This window comes from Pimephales promelas, chromosome 13 (assembly GCF_988280905.1).
Source record: "Pimephales promelas chromosome 13, fPimPro1.hap1.1, whole genome shotgun sequence".
Taxonomy (NCBI): domain Eukaryota; kingdom Metazoa; phylum Chordata; class Actinopteri; order Cypriniformes; family Leuciscidae; genus Pimephales; species Pimephales promelas.
Genome location: NC_142781.1, coordinates 19,184,206 through 19,204,127, shown reverse-complemented (window position 1 = coordinate 19,204,127; position 19,922 = coordinate 19,184,206). Strand labels below are relative to the sequence as shown.

General features: G+C 37.6%; 1 protein-coding gene across 1 annotated transcript; it reads left to right on the top strand.

Annotated features, from left to right (window-relative positions):
- Nucleotides 1–17,160: 17,160 nt before the first annotated feature.
- On the top strand, nucleotides 17,161–18,973 carry gsx2 (GS homeobox 2). The gene is made up of 2 exons (XM_039692600.2): nucleotides 17,161–17,915; nucleotides 18,162–18,973. The coding sequence occupies exons 1-2, from the start codon at nucleotides 17,528–17,530 to the stop codon at nucleotides 18,500–18,502; spliced, it is 729 nt and encodes a 242-aa protein (XP_039548534.2). The 5' UTR covers nucleotides 17,161–17,527; the 3' UTR covers nucleotides 18,503–18,973.
- Nucleotides 18,974–19,922: the final 949 nt, after the last annotated feature.

Genomic DNA, 19,922 nt, shown 5'->3' with positions numbered 1-19,922 from the left:
TAATCTAGATGGCCTCACGAAAGGAGAGGGGAGTGTGAAAAGAAAGGGGAAAAGAGGGAAAGAGAAAGGGGAGGGGGGTAGCTGAGCGTTTAGTGCAGAATAAGAGACTGAACACTGAGAGGTCTTGCACACAGACAGCGACAAAATGGAGAATTAACACAAGAGAAACTGTTCCTATTTAACACCAGGGGAAAAGCGACTATATTAACACCCTCCCATTAGGGGGTAAGGGGGGAGGAGTAGAGGCGGGGAGGACAGGATAGACCCCTGAAACACTCTCCCAAGGGAAAAGAGAAAGTCAGCAATAATTGATCTCTTTTTTTTGTCTAATTAATATAAAGTAATTTTAATATAATATAATATTTTGTATCTTACTGTTAATTTGTCTGTATATAACTTATTATATACTGTACATAACTTATTATATATGTTTTGTACATATCACATCATAAAATGTTATTTTCCCTAGTAAAAGAAAAAAAGAAACTATACCAAAATGTATTTAAAATATGTTTATTTCATACTAAATATACTGCAAAGTGTATTACAAATCCATTAACATATTTACTGACATATCACTTAAGACTTACTTGTATAGATATAATTCAACTTTATTTGGAGTACTACATTATTGCACAATGCTTATTTAAAATGGGTTTTAACTAAGACAACTATTAGTAAGGACAGTTTAATCTCTGTATAATATCAGTCTTTAAATGCAAGATATTTAAAGTGAACCTAAAGTATAGTTGCAATAATTCCACTTTAGCGTACAAGTCCACTTCAGTGCATTAAGTACAAAATGAGTTGATCCACCTGAAATATTATATTGTATTATAATATATCATATCATATTATATTCATAATAAATGTTCACATATTTTGCCTTTTTTTTGTGTTTCGTCACATCATTAGTCACATCAGTTATAAGTCAGTTCAGTTCAGTTTTTCAAAGCAGCTGCAAAGTGATAAAAGAAAAAATATGCATTTCAGCTGTTGTTCAGCAGAAGTTGCCCAAGACAGAATGCAGATCCAATATTTCTGTGGAAAGAAAAGGAAGGATATACTCTTTTATTCCCAATTCAATTAGTTTGGTGGTGGACACTAGTTACCAGTCTCTATGTAAATGACCTTTAACCTCCACTACATGATCTGGTCAATGGTGGGAGGGTTAGACTTAATTAGAAGGTCATTAAAACCTGCCCCCTGCAAGCCATTAGCTTTATAACTGCCCACACACATGCCCATAGCTGACCCTCGGCTGTATTGAAACTTCATCAAGAAACACGTTGGATTCTTTGTTTCACTGCATCTGCACAGATCCCAGATCTAATGTAAATAAGTGAAGATTAATTTGATGATATTATTTCACTTCAATCGCTTGAATCATGTTGTTAAATGATGAAGTAACATGTCATTGATTGATGAAGTGGAATCATGTGAACTGAAATGTCGAACTAGAATCATATTTTTAAAAGGGAAAAACACATATTTTCCAGCTGAGTGTTTCTGGAGCGTTCGGCCCATTATTTTCTAGGCTGCATTAAATTACTGTAGCAAAATGTGTTCCCATGCTCTCTGCCAAGCTGAAGTTAAATAAAATGAAAAATAAATTTGCACATTAAGCATACAGGTAGCGTTATAGACTGCTTTGAGAATAATAAGCTTTATAAATAGACAAAAAGTTGGGCAACAAAATCTAGGTTAATGGAAAAAGTGGTGGCGTTCAGGTGAAGATTCCCTGGCGTGACTCTTGTCCAATGGAATCTGGGTGCTATCTAAAGACGGAAAGATTAAGATAAAACAAGGGAGACTGAATGAGAAAGAGAGAATAAGTGAGAGCCGACAACTTCATCTACAGAGGCATTAACAAAGACGGTACAAAGGCGAACGGAGAGAAAAAGGGAGAGAGAAAAGGGCCAGAGGTTAGCCAAGACAGAGAGAGATGGAAAAACAGCGAGAGAGAGACAAGGCGTAAAAGAGGGAGAAAAGAGAACGACTGATGTAGATAAACAGGGAAGAAAAGGAGAGAAAGAGAGATTAATAAAGAGGCAGAAGTGGAGAAAAATAGAAACTGAGGGAGAAAGAAGGGACTCCAGTGACTCTCTTTGTCCCAATCCCCGATTTCACACCGACACAAAGGGCTCGGTGGACGTTTCATCCTTTCATTAACGTTTCTCTGGCGTTTATTCAGCGTTAGTCTGTGACGTTATGAAGTCAGTCCCATTCAGGCCACATTATAAATCACCTCCGCCGCTGCAGAGCGTGGCCAATCGGCCAATTACGCAGTGTGGCCGCCCCTGAACACGCAGGACAATGGCATCACAAGGCCAATAAACAAGCCTCTAATAGGGCGGCGGGGAAAACGCGCCCAAAACAGGCCCCAACCGCCCGCCGCACGCACGTATTCCATCATCCCAATGCCCTCACATTTCCTCCCGCTAACGCCAGCGCACACACACACAGCTGTGGAGGGAGCGAGGAAGGGGCAGAAGGGTAGTACTGGCACACCGAGAGAAAAATGACCCGGCGATAGTGCGCCATGCAAACCCCCCCCATAGCCCTTTTCAGGCTGGGAGCCAGAACAAAAGCATACTGTTGCCATACTGTGACGTTCATTCTAGCCAGTTAGCACAGCTGCAAGAGCTCACCTTGTGCTAGCGACTATTGTTGGCCTGTTTTAGAGCCTCTTCCATCCATCTTCTGGACTGGATGAGACAAATACAGACAGAGAGAGAGAGGGAGAGAGAGAGAGTTTGACTGAGAGAAAGTGCTCGGCTGATGCAGCTGCAAAGTGAATGAATGCGAGCGTAAAGGTGAAAAGGGGAAGACTGGAGAGACGGAGAGAGAGGTGTCAATGTAATAGACCACAGGGTGGTCCCACCCACTCACTTACAGAGCAGCTGCCTAGCAGTTAAAAAGTAACCTCAGAGATCAACCAACCAATGATATTAGCCCCCTTTTTTAGCTAGGTTTTTTTATAGCTATTTTAGCACCATGAAAAGCTGAAGTTGGATTTAAATGAATAATCTGGGTGCAAAACACCTTAAGCTCAATTGACAGCATTTTTTTTTTACTAATTGTTGATTACCACAACAAAAAGTCACTCGTTCCCAATATATATATATATATATATATATATATTTTTTTTTTATTATTATTTTTTTTTTTTAAGCGCTGAAAATGGTAGTGAGTGGGGCCATTTTTTGGAGGATGTAAAAGCAAAAATGTGACGCATTATGTTAACATCATGTTTATTATAAGAATGTGCTACAGTTATGTCGTCTGCCGCTTTAAATGCTCAAGCTCTTTTAGTAATCCCAACCCCAATGTTGATTGTTATAGTTGTGGTGTGGACTTCACTATTCTCATATTAGAATGATTTAACTATAAATTATTGTACTTGTGCAGGATTATTGGAGAATAATCCTATTATTTTAGTCTTTTTACTTAGAAATGTCATGTTTAATTCAGCGTTTCTTGACATTTCATTGGAATTATTTGTGAAATTTACTAGTAATTTCTGTATAAAAATGATATCTTAGCTTTGTTTCCACATAAATCCCATACTTCTTTTTTTAATTTTTAAAATTTTTTTATTCATGTACAGTTGGTATAGTGTTTATAGTGTTTTGTTTTCATAGTGTTAAAGTTCAATATAACTTTAAAGACAGGACACAGAAAAGGTTAGTACGATTTATTTATTTATTTACATTTTTTTTTATTCACGTACAGTTGGTTTAGTGTTTATAGTGTTTTGTTTTCATAGTGTTAAAGTTCAATATAACTTTATAGACAGGACACAGAAAATGTTAGCACAAATTTTTTTTTTTACACAGAAGTCATGTTAACAGACATTATTTACATCTTGAGGCCATACACTGCAATAAATAAATAAATAAGTTCTTACTTAGAATTTGTGTCTTGTTTCCAGTCCAAATCTACAAATTCTGAAACCAAGATTGATTTGCTAAACAAGTAAAAAGACATAGGCTAAGATAGGCTATTTTGGCTTGTTTTCTGAAAAAAATAAACTAAAAATAAATAAAATGAAATAAATGAAAACAAGCAAATTGATGTGCCAATGGTGTGAGAACTAATCTTGCTTCCATTTGAATTAAAATAATTGTTCTTACCCCACTGGCAAATCATTTTGCCTGCTTTAAGCAAAAACTCACTTTATTTAATTTTCTCCCCTCAGAAAACAATACATAATATATCTTATGCCATTTTACTTCTTTAGTAAATGCATCTTGTTTTAATAATTTTTTGATATTTAGACTGGAAACAAGACAATTTTCAGTGTACTACTAAAACAGTAAGTATTTTAATGTTTACTGTTTTCTCATTTCCATTGTAAATACCTTACTGTAGCCCAGATTTTAGCTTTTTGTTGTTGTAATCAACAGTATGCCGCTAAAGCTTGTCTCGAACCTGGAATATTTCATTAAATAAGAATGAAAGCGCAGAGGTGCCCGACGTTGGCCCAGCTGCAAGTGTCGAAATGAGAGACAAAGGTCACCGGCACAACAAACTATCCTCATGAACCCTCCCCATGTACCAACAACTCTCGCAGAAAAAACCCACCGTCACAAATCGGCAGTGTCCTGTCCTCTTTCGCTCATACAAACTTCATCAACGGCCTGCGTACCTCCATGAATGCTCCCTCTCTAGATCCTCTCGCTGAAGTGTCTGCAGCTGCTAAGAGAATGTTAGTGTCATCTATTGGTTGAGTGAGACTAATAGCACTTGGTACTATGACACTAAATACCCTTCGCACAATTCTAACTTATTCATTAAAAAGACCCCAGGCACGTTACTAACCTACTAAATATCTCCGCCACAATGCCACTTGCGCACAAAATTTCCACGATACAAAAACACTTGTGCACAAAATCTTTCCAATACATTTCTAAAATACCCACTCAAACAAATCACTCTGTAGGCAATACCAACCTAACAATACAACTTCATGCTCTTAGATCTCAAGGCTCCAGTCCTCTATTGTCTGTTCCAACATTTAACTAGTTTTCATGCAAAACAGAGGCATTTGTTAAGCTAAAGTAGCCTATAGCTGACAGTTGAGCAAGCGCTTTGATGAACTTAAAGGTTTAACTGACTCAATAACAATATAGTAAAAAAGTAATTAATTTTTTTTTCATATCATGACCGATAACTATAAAAAAAATCGCAATATAAATAAAACTAATACAACTTTTATCAAAACGTATTTGCTTTATTTATTCTTTTAATTATTTGATGTCATTTTTAGCCAACGTATATTTCTTTGAATGATGTCCAAACATTTGTTATCGTTAATTTATATTAAAGGGGACATGAAAATCAGACTTTTTCCGTGTTTAAGTGCTTTAATCTACCAACCCAGAAACTGTGCACTCTAAAAAATGCTGGGTTGTTTTAGCCCAATTTTGGGTAAAATATGGACAAACCCAACTATTGGGTTAAAATTATCATTTAAAAATGTTACCCAATGGCTGGGTTTGTCCATATTTTACCCAAAATTGGGTTAAAACAACCCAGCATTTTTTAGAGTGTGAAAAGTGACAACCCAGTAACTTATTAATAAACGCTCCCCTTCTGATGCAGGAAGGGGATCTTATCATAATATTACCGCCCTTACACTGCACATTTACACATCATGGCACCGCCATTTGGATTTTGTACGCGACAACAGTGTGTAACCAGTGTGCAAAAATTCGAGCAAAGCATGCAAACTGTTCTGCGTTGGTGGCAGAGACGAGCACAGGACACTATTTGACCAGAAAATGTCCCCGCTCAGCTGTCTTAGAAAGACCTCAGGTAACTGTGTCAACTTGTGTAAAAGTTAAAAATGACAGTACATGCAAGTCGATTAAATGAATCCATGCAACTCCACAACAACTACACAACAACTACACAAATTTATCTTCTAGCCATTTAGAAATGTCCATGTGCGTTTAAAGTTGCACCCTCTTCATGAGTCTCTCTTTAAGGCTGCACTCCGCTACTGGTCATTTCTTAATTTTGGGATGATTGAAATTAGCCTGGTTTGTTATTGCCGGAGTATTCGAAGCTTGTGTAAAGGATAATTTTTGCCAACACCCAAAAAGCTGTAATAAATGATCTGGGGGGTATTTTGAACAATTATTGTTGTTTTTAAATATTAACTGTAAGTGAGCGTTAGATGAGGGCAAAGGTAATCTAATAGTGGAAATGAGCATAAAGTTAAAATATCCAATATTGACCTATAAATAATAATAATAATAATAAAAAAAAACAATAAATGATATGGCATCTGTATATTGTGCACCCCTAAACAAAACTTAAATGATCATTGTCAGAATATGGAATTCTGGACAGAATCAAGTAGAAATGACCAACATTTCACAACTCTCTGAGTCTGTCTCTGTCTTTTTGTTTCTTTCTTTTTAACTAGCCCATGTCCCATTTACAGCGGGGCAACTTGATTACCATTCAGGTGGACGTCTGGCTGCAGCTTGTACTTGTTGGAAGAGCTCTTCGGAGTTGCTAAGAGAAGTGTGTGTGTGTGTGGTTGGAGGGGGTGGTGGTGCTGAGGGATCGATTTGATTCTAATCGGACCATGAAAAGAACATGATCTAACTGCTTTCAGCTGGGAGTACATTTAGGCCCTCTCCACTATTTGCTCTCCCTCTCTACTCCCCTTTTCCTTTCTTTGACGCGCTCTCTCGCTCTGTCTCTCCCTCTTTGACACACAATGTTTCTGGCCGATTCAAAAAGCCTTGAATGTCTCATTAATGACTTTGTGAATACTGGGGTAGAGATTTGAGGATGGACGTGGGGTGGGGAGGGAGAAAAAAAACAGGGGTGGAAAGAAAAGGGTGGAGAAAGCGTCAAAAATTCCAGGATTGTTTAAAAGGCTTTGCCGTGGATTATCATGACAGCGTTTTAGAGGCTCAATGGGGTCGACCCCTTTGAATGCCTGTGTATTCGCCCCGATAGACACTCTTTGGCTTTAACCAGGACTCTCGCTGACTCTGAAAGTTTGTCTTCTTTCTGCATTTTGCTCCTGTGCCCCGATCTCTGTGTGTCTGTCTTTCAGATTTTATTTCCCCATTTCCATCTTCCATTGTCACTCGCTCCCTTTCTCGCCGCCCGTGATCTAATTCATCCATATTTCACTCCCGTTCTTCCATCCACTTGTCGTTGGGTGAAAAATATCTCCTCACTAGGTGATTTTCTCTCTCTCAGGATAAATCTGTTAAAGTTCCCTCTGCTTTTCAGCAGCTCCTGTCATCAGGATAGTTAACACAACACTGAGGGCCATAAGTCAGAAGCCAAAGGTCAAAGGTCAAGGTGGTCATGAGGCTCTCTTTTTCTGGATTTCTATTTTATTTGACTTTTTTTTCTCCATGAATACTTCACACATGATTATAGTCAAGACAAATGGTAAGAAGTAAATTATTTTTCATTCCCCTTGTCAAATACTATTTAAGTCTCTCCACATAATACACATACTTCTAATAAATTATGGAAATAAATAGCCAGTCTGGAGGATATATAAATAGGGACATTTTATTATTACCTGATTTTGCTGTTTCTGTCTCCTGAAATATTCAAAGCTTGGTGGTGTAAGTTTCTTGTACTTCTTCCACCATTAGAATGTGTTTTTTAATTGATAAAAAAAACAATAATTGGAATAATAATAATAAGTTATCCTATTTCATTATTAGTTATTATTTATACCCTTATTAGTATTATTAATTACATTAGTGTGATGTTTCTGGCTTTTTGATTGTCTCATGAAATGTAAGTTTAGAAAATACATTTATTTATTGGATTGTTTATTTATATTAGTAATTCTAATATTAATAGGAATTTGTATCTTATATAAAATATATCCTCATATCATATGTGTGTATATACATCTTATGTTAAAATGTATTTTTTTATTGTATTTAGTAACGAATTCTATAATAATCCTCATGGTACAAAAAATGTATTTGCGCTATAGGGCTGGGCAACGATTAATCGCATCCAAAATAAAAGGTTGTGTTTACACAATATATGTGTGTGTACTGTGTATAATTATTTTGTATATAAAAAAATCATACACATACAAGTATATTCAAGAAAATTTAGTTATTAATGTATCAAATATTAATATTTAGATTTAATATTAATGATATGTAAATATATATACAGTATATGCATGCAAATATTTCTACACGCATGTGTGTGTATTTATATATACAATATAATTATACACACACATATATTATGTAAACGCAAACTTTTATTTTGGATGCGATTAATCGCGATTGATCCTTGCCCGGACCTAATTTGCGCGTAATCTAATAAACAAGCCACCCTCACAGAGGATAAAACTGTGAGTTATGTCAGTAGACAAACATCAGAGACAGATTAATATGTTATAGAGACCTTAGAGCAGCATGACAGACATAGAGAGGAAGACTATAAGGAGACTTCGGCAGGTGCTGCGAACCCTTCACACATTCATCCACATCATTCTGCTTGACTTGAACTAGAGTCGCTGCAACGAGCAGGTGAGGGGATACACATTCTAGTGGGAATGAGGGGGACTCCAGCTCTGTTGCTTGCATACAAATTTCATCCCCCCTACCCCCAAAACACTCACACATGCACACAGACAGACACAAATGGACCAAGGCAACACAAAGACGTAGCCACACTTGAAAGTCTCTTCAGCTCTAGTTAAACAGGACAGAGTGCGAGAGAGAGGGGCACAGCACAGCCCTTTCAGATCGGCCCACTCCTCTCTGTACATGCACAACATTAAGGTCCTCTGGGCTATTTATGACAAAAGGAAGCACACAACTGCCGCAATTAATGAGACACTGGGAAAACACCTTATCCTAAGGTGGCTGAAACATACAGCACTAAAAGGCTTCCTTATCCTTAAGCTCGTATTTGAGACCCAAAAGAGTTGTGATAATTCAATTAGTCCTTTTTTTCATCCAGCTAAGTGGAGTGCACCCTAGATTGTAGAGTGCTTTTCCCTACACAAATTAATTGGGCCACCACAACAATCACAACTTTTATACCAGTAGTAGTATTCAGATTGTTTAGTGCTAGATGTTCTTGCATTTTTAACGTGGCTTGAATGGATACTTGTAGCACAGTGTGGTTGTGTGTATTGAGGTGTAGTGTGAGTGAATGTTGCAGTGAAAAAAGACAGAGTATGCGATGAAAGTGTTTTCTAAATATTAGTCTTGTGGCAATATGTGCATTGCTTACAGTTTATACATCGATCGAAAGATTAATGGTTTTTGCCTTATAGGGAAGGTACAAGGAAACCATTAAACACTGGAATGAGGAACATCCAATCAAAATAGGGTAAATTGAATCTTTAAAGTCAAGATGTTATGGACGTAGCAACAGATTTTTTTGATCACTAACTGGAGGCAGATGAAACAAGAGATGTAGAGAAACGGGGTGTGGTTTAAGAAGACTAAATGATTGGACAAGTCATCAAAGAGAGAACCAACTACACCAACATTAAATTGAAATTAAAAATGTATCTTTTCACTATAGCTTATAACTTGTGATGACCCTTGATTTTTTTTTTTTTTTGTCCCTGTTTTTTTGCACATTGGTCAACTGTGATTGTTTTTAATTGTGATTTATAAATAAATTGAGATTGAGAAGTCTGGCATTTTACTGGAAGATCGAGTAATGACATTTTGACTTCAAATTAAAATGCTAAAAAAAAAGGAAAACGTATGCATGCATTAATCATTAACCAAACAAATAAATAACATATGGTTAGAAAATAATAATAAAGGCTGCTGTCTGGCTCTGAGATGGAAAATAGGAACATGGATTGTGTAACATTAGCAACACATTATTAGCTGTTTGATAAAGCCAAAGGCTGATCATGTTAATTACTGTTGTGTCTGGCGTTGTAGAGAGCGATACCTATAACGCATTACCATTCTGATAAATCAATTTGTTGACGAGCCTATATAATTTGCTCTTCCTCTTCTGAATCGGTTTCTAGTTCAAACATACGGCTGAATTAAACCAGTATTCCACTTGACATTGTGCAGTGTTTACTACAGTAAAGTTAAGCGGGTGGATCAGGTAGTCCAGGCTGGTGTGATTGAGTGGGGGCGTGGACCAATTTGCATATATACATGGTTCTGCGTATAGGCTATGGCATCAATATTACACGCTTCGGTTATGGGTAGATTTAGGTCTGGGGTAGTGTTAGGGTTAGACCACTAGGAGGCGCCTTCTGGCCCATATATATCTGCGTTTCATATTGACTCTAAAGGCTGCGTCTCATATTGACTCTAATTTTCATGGTCGATTTACTGTTTATGGCCTTGCATTAAAATGTTAGTAAGCTGTTTTTTTCAAACTAATAATGTTAACATTCATATTGTTTGTCTTGTGTGTATACTACCGAAAAAGTGAGCGTTTTAATGTTTATGGATTTGCCCCATTTACTTCCATTGTAAATGCCTGACCTTTTTTTATATTATCAACATTATGCCACAAATGCTTTTGACTGACCTTAACTTGTATTGTACCCACAATATTTCTAGTTTAAGTGAAGGAAACATTTTTTTCTTCCAGAATCAGGTTTAGTCAGGTGTTTCAACCAAATGCCATACAACAATTATGCCTCTGTTGTTTAATAGGCCCCATTAGAGTTATAAAAGGTACTTTTGGTATCTAACAATCTCCAAAATGTGCATATATTCCTATTTGTGAACCTTACCATGTGTTTTGGAAAATCAGGAACAAGAATGCATCAAATACATAAACCAACAGCTCTGGGATAAAATCTCTAATCTATGTGGGATTAAAACGCATGCCTTAGAATAATTGTTTCTGTATTGAGCACACCATGCTAAAAACACAAGCACTTTAGTGACTTACCATAGATTTGGCATATTATCCTGCACAGCTCAATTCATTCCAGAACTACTTATCCTGGCTTCAAAGGGACGCCTATAGAACACACAGGTTATACTAGCGTAGGCTGATGTTTATGTAAACACGGATAACCTCAAATGACTCAATAAGCATACGACCCACTGGCGCATGATAGGCCCGACTAACCTTGGGAACTGAATTACAAACATAGCAGAACTTTGCTTGTAAAGCACCTCACTGCTGCAAAAACAGTGCAGAGGGCGTTATTAGAAAATATGTTTGAGACATAATCTTGTAGGTGTAGTGAGAGTAAAGGGATTTTAGGTTATTTTTTTTTTTTTTTTTTTTTTTTGTGGTTGCTGTTAAAGAGGTTCCACAGCACATGAAAAAAGTTACAAAAACTGTCACTGGGGCGGCACCCTTTCAAAAGGTACATATTTGTACTAAAGAGTGCACCTCAAAGTAACATATACCAAAAGTGTACATATTAAATGGAATACTATATACCTTTTGAATGGGTATTACATATTATACAACATAATAAACTTTTTAATGGGTATATTACATATTATAAACTTTTGAATGGGTACCGTCCCAGTGACAGTTTTTGTACCTTTTTTAAAAAAAAAAAAAAAAAACTTGATGCCAGTTTCCTAAGGTTATTTACCATACGATTGGCAGACTTTTGTCTTAGTCAATCATTTTTTTCAGTTTAGACAACTGCAGAGATTACATAACGTTTGTGTGCATGATGATGGTCTGAGAAAATGTAAATATTGTTGCAAAAAAGTTGTTTTATCGTTTAATATTTATTTGTTTGGTCAGTGTCGTTGTGGATTTTGGTTCTTTTTCTGTTGTAGTCTGTAAAGACCTTCACTGAAATCGTTTGGCGAAGTGATATGGAGCTGTAATGTGGTCAAGACCTGCCTGGAACTACTTTAGCCATGTGTTTCTCTAAAAATTATTGGACACTTTAGAATGTTTGTCAACCAGTTATATTCAAGCAATCAACAGCCCCAGTGTACATTATGAAAAAGATATTTGCCCAAGATTACATTCAACGGTGTTATTAAATATTAAAAACACTGAAGTATTTGTTTTGCATGTGTGTTCCAGGAATGGCAGTGGCTGGAATAGCATTTTTTTGAATCTCGTTTTAAAAAGATTGAGGGGTTTTGGTGGTGCTGGAAATACAATTTTTGGTACAGTTATCATAAAACATTATAACAGTGGTGCCAAAAATAACACAAACAAGCAAGAAAGTAACAACAATCAGAGATTGACAAAATGAAATGATGACCCTAACTTTGACCAAATAGGCTCTGAATGGACTGATCTCAATTTATGGCAATATCATGACATAGATGCTCTCTTCTCTCAAACTAATCTCTGAAAATCATCCTCGTCACTAACACAGTATGAGAACAGCAGATTATATCTGAAAATGGCAGCATAAACTCATTTATAACGTGTGCCCTGTTCATCCAGAAAGGGAGTGATGGGGAAAAGAGTGTGTGAGAGAGGGAAGGGTTGACAACAGTCATTAAAGTCAACTAGTGTTCCCTATAGTAACAGGGCAATCTTGGAAGAGTGGTGTGTATTTGTGTAACAATGTGTGGGAATGAGCCATGATACACATTACTGTAATTGACAGAAAAAACACCACTTTTACACTCAAGCCAATCAATAAATTGTGCATCTGCTCACAAGAGAGTGAACAGAGGAACCCCTCATCAGAATAAGGGAACACAAATGAACATCAGTGTCTGCTGTGTAACTTCTTAGTTTGTTTCTGACAATAGGGGGACTCTTTTTTTGTGGTATGAGCTTACACTGTTCTATTTTTTTTGTTGTTGCATACTTGCATTTTTTATGTATGCATTTATGTAATGATTATTATTGTTGTGTTATACAGATATATTGATTAATGATTTACTCATGATCTAATTTAAAGCATCAGTGTAACAGACCATGTGTATCCCTCAACTTAACTTAAAACTAAAATTCCACATGACCAGAAAAGACCATTTCATAACAATACTAATGAATTGGTCATTTCATTTATTACAATTTCAAACAGTAAACACATTATGTTGAAAAACGTAATGTCAATGATATTCTGATATCATTCATTTTTATAATGACAATTTTCAGGTTCGTGACAAATGGAAAACAAATTTGAGACATTTTTAACAATTGATTCGAAATTGCATCACATAAATAAATGATTTTTGTCTAAGATTTATTAGCCACTGTCAAATATAGCCAAATATTAGATTTATTAAGCCACTGCATAAAAAAGGATTTCAACTACTGCTGAAGCTGAAAATAACATTCTCAATGTTATCTTAGAGGAGAATTCAAGTTAGTTTACATTTACATTGGAATTAAATTGGATAAACATGGAAAACAATGTGATTTATTATAGCCTAAGGTGGTCCTATTTATCTCAGACCAGTAAACGTCTATTATAAAATATACGTCCCGTGTTTTAAAAGAGTGTCTTGGATCTAACTCTACAGATCTCAATGCCCCTTCGAGTATAAGGCCTTTATGCATATTTACAAGATTTTATTTCAGCATGTCAGGCGAAACGCAATCGGCATAAGGGCTATTTGATCCTGCGTCTCGCCTGTTGTGGTTTAGTCATGAATGTTTGTCTAGTCGTTCGGAAAGAAGTGTTGGCTATTAGGAAGAGTTGTGCGCTCTAATAAGGTGATGAGAGAGGATTTTTTTAATGAGGTTAGTGGAGGTCCTGTGGGTATATAACGTTGAGTTCAGCATCACCGAATCTGTCGGCATTTATCTTGTTTTTCTGGCCTCTCCTAATTGCGCGTTGTTTACGAGGCCTCTCTGTTAGTCTCACCCATTCTCTGTGTGTTTTTATTGAAAGATAAACTCTCTTAATAAATACACCCCGTCGTTTAGTCGTGAAGAAAAACGTTGAGAATAAGCAACAGTTGCAGATCCCCGTAGAAATTCCTATGTGTGTGGCTCCGGCTCCTTTTCATAAAAATCGTATCCGTCATTAAGACATAAATTAGATTTTGACACACACAGGCAATTGAATTTAAGCCCCCCACTCAGTCCCCCAAACGATGAAATGAAGAGCAGGCCCTGCAGCTGCTATTCAGATGAAGGAGATAATTGGCAATGAAAAGTCACTGCGCCGCATTATGTTGTCTGCGGGATCATTGTTCATTTTCCCCTTGCTATTGAAGACTATAGTGAAAACCCGAGTGTTTCTTTTCAGTTTTCAGTATTCACCGTGTGTTGCTTGGTTACTGGGAATGGGGGGAATCACCCACTGTATCAGTCGGGATGGGCCGCAGGCTGGCCCCTTGCGCCACAATGCAACTTTTGTGAGGAGGCGTTGACACAAATTAATGACACTTATGCAATACGGCAGTTATGGACCGCTTATAGTGCAATATTGCACAGGACTGAAGGTGAGAGCTTTCGGCTCAATACGCTGACAACGGAGTTCATTTTCAATCACATAAAGACAGCCACATATATTTGATGTAAAAATAACACTTGTTTTTTTTTGTAACCAGTTTCTCCCAATAACTGCACATTATCTCTCCCAAGAAATTGCACTGCGTTGCAATTGAAATCCATTTAAAATTGAAGGTATATAACAGGTCTGGTTTGAGGCGTCAATGAAAATGTTTCATCTGGACCCTAAAAGGCTATGACAAAAACAACAACATTTTAACCAATATTGATATTACAAACCGGTTGAGTAATGGAATATTAAAAAATTGTGGAACACACGTTTAGCAGAGTCCGTCCTTTCCCCCGAGTTTATTTAAATGACTTTGCCATTCTCAATGTCTCACTTTTCCTTAAGAACTTCTTAATTATTCATAACTTTTATAGCTAGTTCTTGAGTATTTAACAAAATAAACTCCATATGCAAAATAATGTAGGCCTACAGGTAGATGTTTATGGTAGGCCTATAGTTTTTTGAGAGAAATTTACATCCAATGGGATTTATTATTAATATTATCATTTTAGGTGGCCTTTGCTTTAGCATCGAGAACATAAGGGTCAAAATCTTAGAAAATGTCATTTGGGCTAATAGGCCTAATCTAAAGGCAAATATTTCGTTCTTCAAATGGTTTGACAGTATAAAGATCACAGATGGAGCACCTTTTAGTTTTATGAACAACATTTGTTTTTATTATTTTGCTTTCATTTTAGATGTTCTTGACAATTTCGTCATATGACTTAGGTAGTGCCAAACACGATGTGGTATTTATAGCGCATGGAAAAAATTGACCTGAGGACAATTACGGGTAATGTTGATTATTTATTTTACTCAACAGGCTAGCTAATGAACACTGCGATATAAAGCCAGAACCCATGCTTCAAATAGGCCCAACTAGCCAACACTCTTGGCTACAACTGAAAAAAAAAGTTACAAATACTAATTTGCCTACAATCTTTAAAAGTTTTTTCTTCTTCAATTTTTACGTCATTCAGCCTCTATCGTTTCTCTTTGAAAACCTTGCTACGCATTTGTTAGGGTCTCTGTCTATAACCCAAGCAGACAAAGATGTATTCCTATCACCCCGAGCAGAATGAAAGGAATCAAAGGATTTTTTTTTCCTTAAATGGGCTAATTTTCCCCTTGAATTATGAAAGTAATGGCTAGGTAACACTCTGTGCACAGTACCCGACAGCTTAAGTCTTAAATCCTTCCACGTGGCCCGGCTAGTCGTGGCAATTATAGCTCATTACAGACTCATAAAGGCTCTCATTTGTGGGATTACTTAATAGACAATGAAATTGTATCGTGGAGAATTATGGAAAGAAAAATAATAATAATATTGAAGACTGGACGGTATGATGGGCGCGCGCCGCGAATCATTCCGCATGGCTTGTCATTCGTCATTCATTCTCTCTGTCTCTCTCCCTCTCTCTACGGCGTGTTTCCACCATTACACCAATTACAGCCAGAATGACAGATGTGTTTGTTTTTTCGCCTCTCCAATTCAGCCCATTTAAAGTCATATTTTACCTCGTTTAAGAAGAGTTGCCGCTGATTTCAGCAATTAGATGCCTATGAAAGCAAAGCACCCAGTCTCCTCTTGGTGATATTAGCGTTAAATGCTGATATGAAATCGTCATTACAGCGCTTGAACTTTGCCCTCAATCATCATTAGTAGACTTTCAGTTTTATCATAACATCCATAAAAGCCGGCCCGAATGAGAGCTGAGTTTTGCATGTTATTGAAAAGCTCAGGTGTCAGGCCTGTAATTAAGTGTGCGCAAAGATAATTGCTGATAATTGGGAAGCTCTTATAGATTGACAGCGTTGCTTTCACTGTACTCTTCAAACAAGATTTGACGAGGTTAAGTCTCTCCTGCAAGAAGTTGAAGGTAGACTAATATCAGACCTAGGCGAGATTTAACTTCGTCAGAGCCCGCTCGCTTGCGCCACTGGCTTCCTTGCGCAGCGTCTGGGGGGAAAAGGCGTTCGCGCGCAGATGAAAGTGGAAGTTTAACCCGCCGCTGACCCGCCGAGAGATCAAACCTGCTAATTATTGTCACAAGATGAGGGATTAGCGCATTTCTGGAATAGCTGGCTGTTTATCCACTCCAAAAACCTCTACAATAAACGCTTTCTAATTGAATCCTAATCGCTATCAAATTGCAAATGGCCAGACTCCACTGAGAATCATAAATCTTTAATTGCCGGCCCGAGATCTCTCCAACCAGTCTTAAACTGAATTTTCGAATAAAATGTAAACCAAATGCGGTTATAATCTTATTGGTTCGTTTATTAAATCCCAGAAGTTCCTTATTATCATATATAGTTATTTAGCTACTACTATAGGCCTACTATTAACTTTCCCTTGTTAATCTCTGTTTATAACTTCTCAAATAAATACAATTAAATAAAGGATCTGTTTTGCACATTTGTGTAGGCTTTTGTTTGTTAAAACATACAAATCTGTCGATACAAAATTTATTCTATGTTGTCTAAAGTTTAAGGTTTGGCCAAGTTAGTGTTAAAACGGTAGCCATTTCAAGAGATTTTAAGCCCATATCACAGTAGAAATAGGAAAGATTGGCATTTAGATAGTTTGGCCTTGTATTATTTATTTGTATAATTTTACAATTGAGGTGTAATTCCCCTCATTTGGAGGAGGTTACTTATCTTAATTCGACGTATACAATGTATGGCTCAGCTTGTGAGGAATGTAGGCCTTTACCTCTCTTCGACGTCATCTGTAAATAAAAATATTAATCTATTAGACCGGGAATAATAGAATAATTGTTGCTATCTCAGTATGCGTACTCGCCAGAGATGTTGTGCCACCTTGTGAGCTAACAAGACTGTATGGGCAAAGATTTGATTGGAGGCTCGCCTGGGCATCACGTGTCTCGGGACACCAGAGGTACTAAAGCCCCTAGGCCGTGCAGCGCACGTGGGTGACGTTAGGGCCGGCCCTCTCCGGGGTCCCTTTTGTTGAACTACCAAACATAAGCCAGCTCCCGAGGGCTTCAGAACAGTGTTAAGACCACTGTGTACTGCGCAAGTCCTTGGAGCAACGCCATCAGTGTGGTATATCACTGACACCATCAGCATCTCACGCAAACAGGAGCAATCATGTCGAGGTCTTTCTACGTAGACTCTTTGATTATCAAGGATCCCGCGCGCCCGGCTCTAAGAGAGCACACGGGGCAGGACTTTCTCATCCCCATTGGCATGCACTCTCCCGGCATGATGGGCGTCACTGCGCCTGTTTGCCCGTCCCGGAAGACCGGCACCTTCTGTGTCTGTCCGCTGTGCGTAACTTCGCATATCCATTCTCCCCGCGGCGGAATCCCACTGCTGAAAGGACAGGGATTCTCTGCCGGTGATGCGGCTTTCTGTCAGAGGGTAGCACACCAACAGAGTTCCGCGTTAGCGCACCCGGGACACGGACACGCGCCTGTCTGCACGCCCACAAGCTACAGCGTCACTGACCCTCGGAGGTATCACTGTCTGTCTCTAGGTGAGTGGGTGCGCGCGCATGCTACTACACCTGTTACCTACGCTCGACTATTTTACATGATATATTAATGGCAAAAGTCTTTACGCATGTTACTTTTTTATTTTTATTTACTTTATCTTTTAATGAACTTGATGTGAAGTTTAGCAACAATTACATATACAATAAACAAACTTGTGTGTTAACGGCATTGATTGATCGGCATTGACATGATTTTAATATTTGGGTGGTTTTTTTTTCCCCTTATAGGCGCGTCTGACAACAGCCACATACAGAACGGCAAACGGATGCGCACCGCCTTCACCAGCACTCAGCTGCTTGAGTTGGAGCGCGAATTCTCATCTAACATGTACCTCTCCCGCTTACGCAGGATCGAAATAGCCACATATCTAAATCTGTCAGAGAAACAGGTGAAAATATGGTTCCAGAACCGCCGCGTTAAACACAAGAAAGAAGGCAAAGGCACGCCACGGAGCGCGCATGCAGGATGCAAATGCTCGGGTAGCCACTCACACTATCCGCGCTCTGAAGACGAAGAATCCCTGTCACCTGTGTCAGCCACAGAGGAGAAGGAAACATCACCTATCTAGAAGCGTTACGAACATTACAGACTTAAGTTTGGTTCCATATGACACATTAAAAAGTTTACGGATCCGTTGAAACGACTGAAATAGGACACTGTCGTTCAATAGCCCAAAGTGTATGGAGATTTACCACTGCCAATTCCTTCCTCTTCCCTCTCAAAATATTGTTTTACCCTGACAGCTAAGCTATTTGCCTTATCTGTACGACAAACTGTTAAATAATAGGCGTTATGCAAGTGATGCAAGTCAGTAACCTTTTTTTGAAACGAACCCATTCTGCCATCCCTGTTCCTTTTAAGGATACATGTTAGACAAATGGAGATTATAAAAGACTCCCTGCGTGATATTGTAAATATGCAGACTGTTAATCCTATCTGTCCTAGACTACTGAGAAGCTGTGATTTTTTTCACCTGAATTTTATGTGCCTATGAAAAAATGTGTATATTTGTATTTATTTAAATAAATCACTACTGTAACACGAATCAGTTCTGAGATGTATTCATTTTTCCATTGGAAGACAGTTTTTTAAATATTACAGGAATTCAAAACAACTTTCTACATTTCATAAACCTCATTCTAATGAAATGAAATCATTACCTGCATATTTATAATTATAGGCCTATGCATACATTTAAAATATATGGTAGATAAAATTCATATTGAATTGACAATACGATCCGGATGAAAAAAGTTGCGGAAAAGCCAGAAAATTTGGTTTGATGCAAACCGTGCACTCACAAAAAAAAACACTCGTTCAACCCTCATCAAGTTATATTCGCCATGAATATAGAACATTGAGAGACAAACATTGAAAATACGTGAAGTTCTGGATTTGTATTTCTGCCATGGTGTAAACAAGTATCAGATAGTTGTTTTTTTTAGCTAGACGCTAATAGCATTTGTAAACTCTGCAAAGACTTCAACGGAACAACGAAAGAGAACAACGGAAACTCTATTTAAAAACCTCCTGAAGTAAATGCAGGCTATGTATGTGAAATTCATTTGTGTCTCAGTTTATGATCTGATTTTAAAATTGTATCACTTAATTATGAATTGTATTATTATTCTTATATTATTATTCTTTCATTTGGCTCACTTGGTCTTTAAGAACCATTTAAACATTATATGGGATATATTTTCACTTAATTTCCACTGTTCTTCTCATATATGCCCTCCTATAGAGTGCAGAGGCCACAAAAGGCCTAGCAGAGACTTTCTATCTCACGAGCCAGGTGATAGTCAATTATACGCCGACACCATTCTGTGTGCTTTTCAAGAGACGGTTGTCCCCCTGTTAAATTAATCCGAAAGGAGTTTAATTGCAGTTTTTGTCCCACGTTGGTTGCTTATGTAGCAATTCCTTCAATACGAACGAGGGGGAAAAAAGCTACGCAGAGCTGGCCAAAGGCTTTGACAGGTTAGATT

What these genes read in the sequence shown, in the direction of transcription:
- gsx2 (XM_039692600.2), top strand. Translation starts at nt 17,528, where the DNA reads ATGTCGAGGTCTTTCTACGTAGACTCTTTGATTATCAAGGATCCCGCG. An exon ending in GTATCACTGTCTGTCTCTAG is followed by an intron (nt 17,916 to 18,161) that starts GTGAGTGGGTGC and finishes TTCCCCTTATAG; the next exon opens with GCGCGTCTGACAACAGCCAC.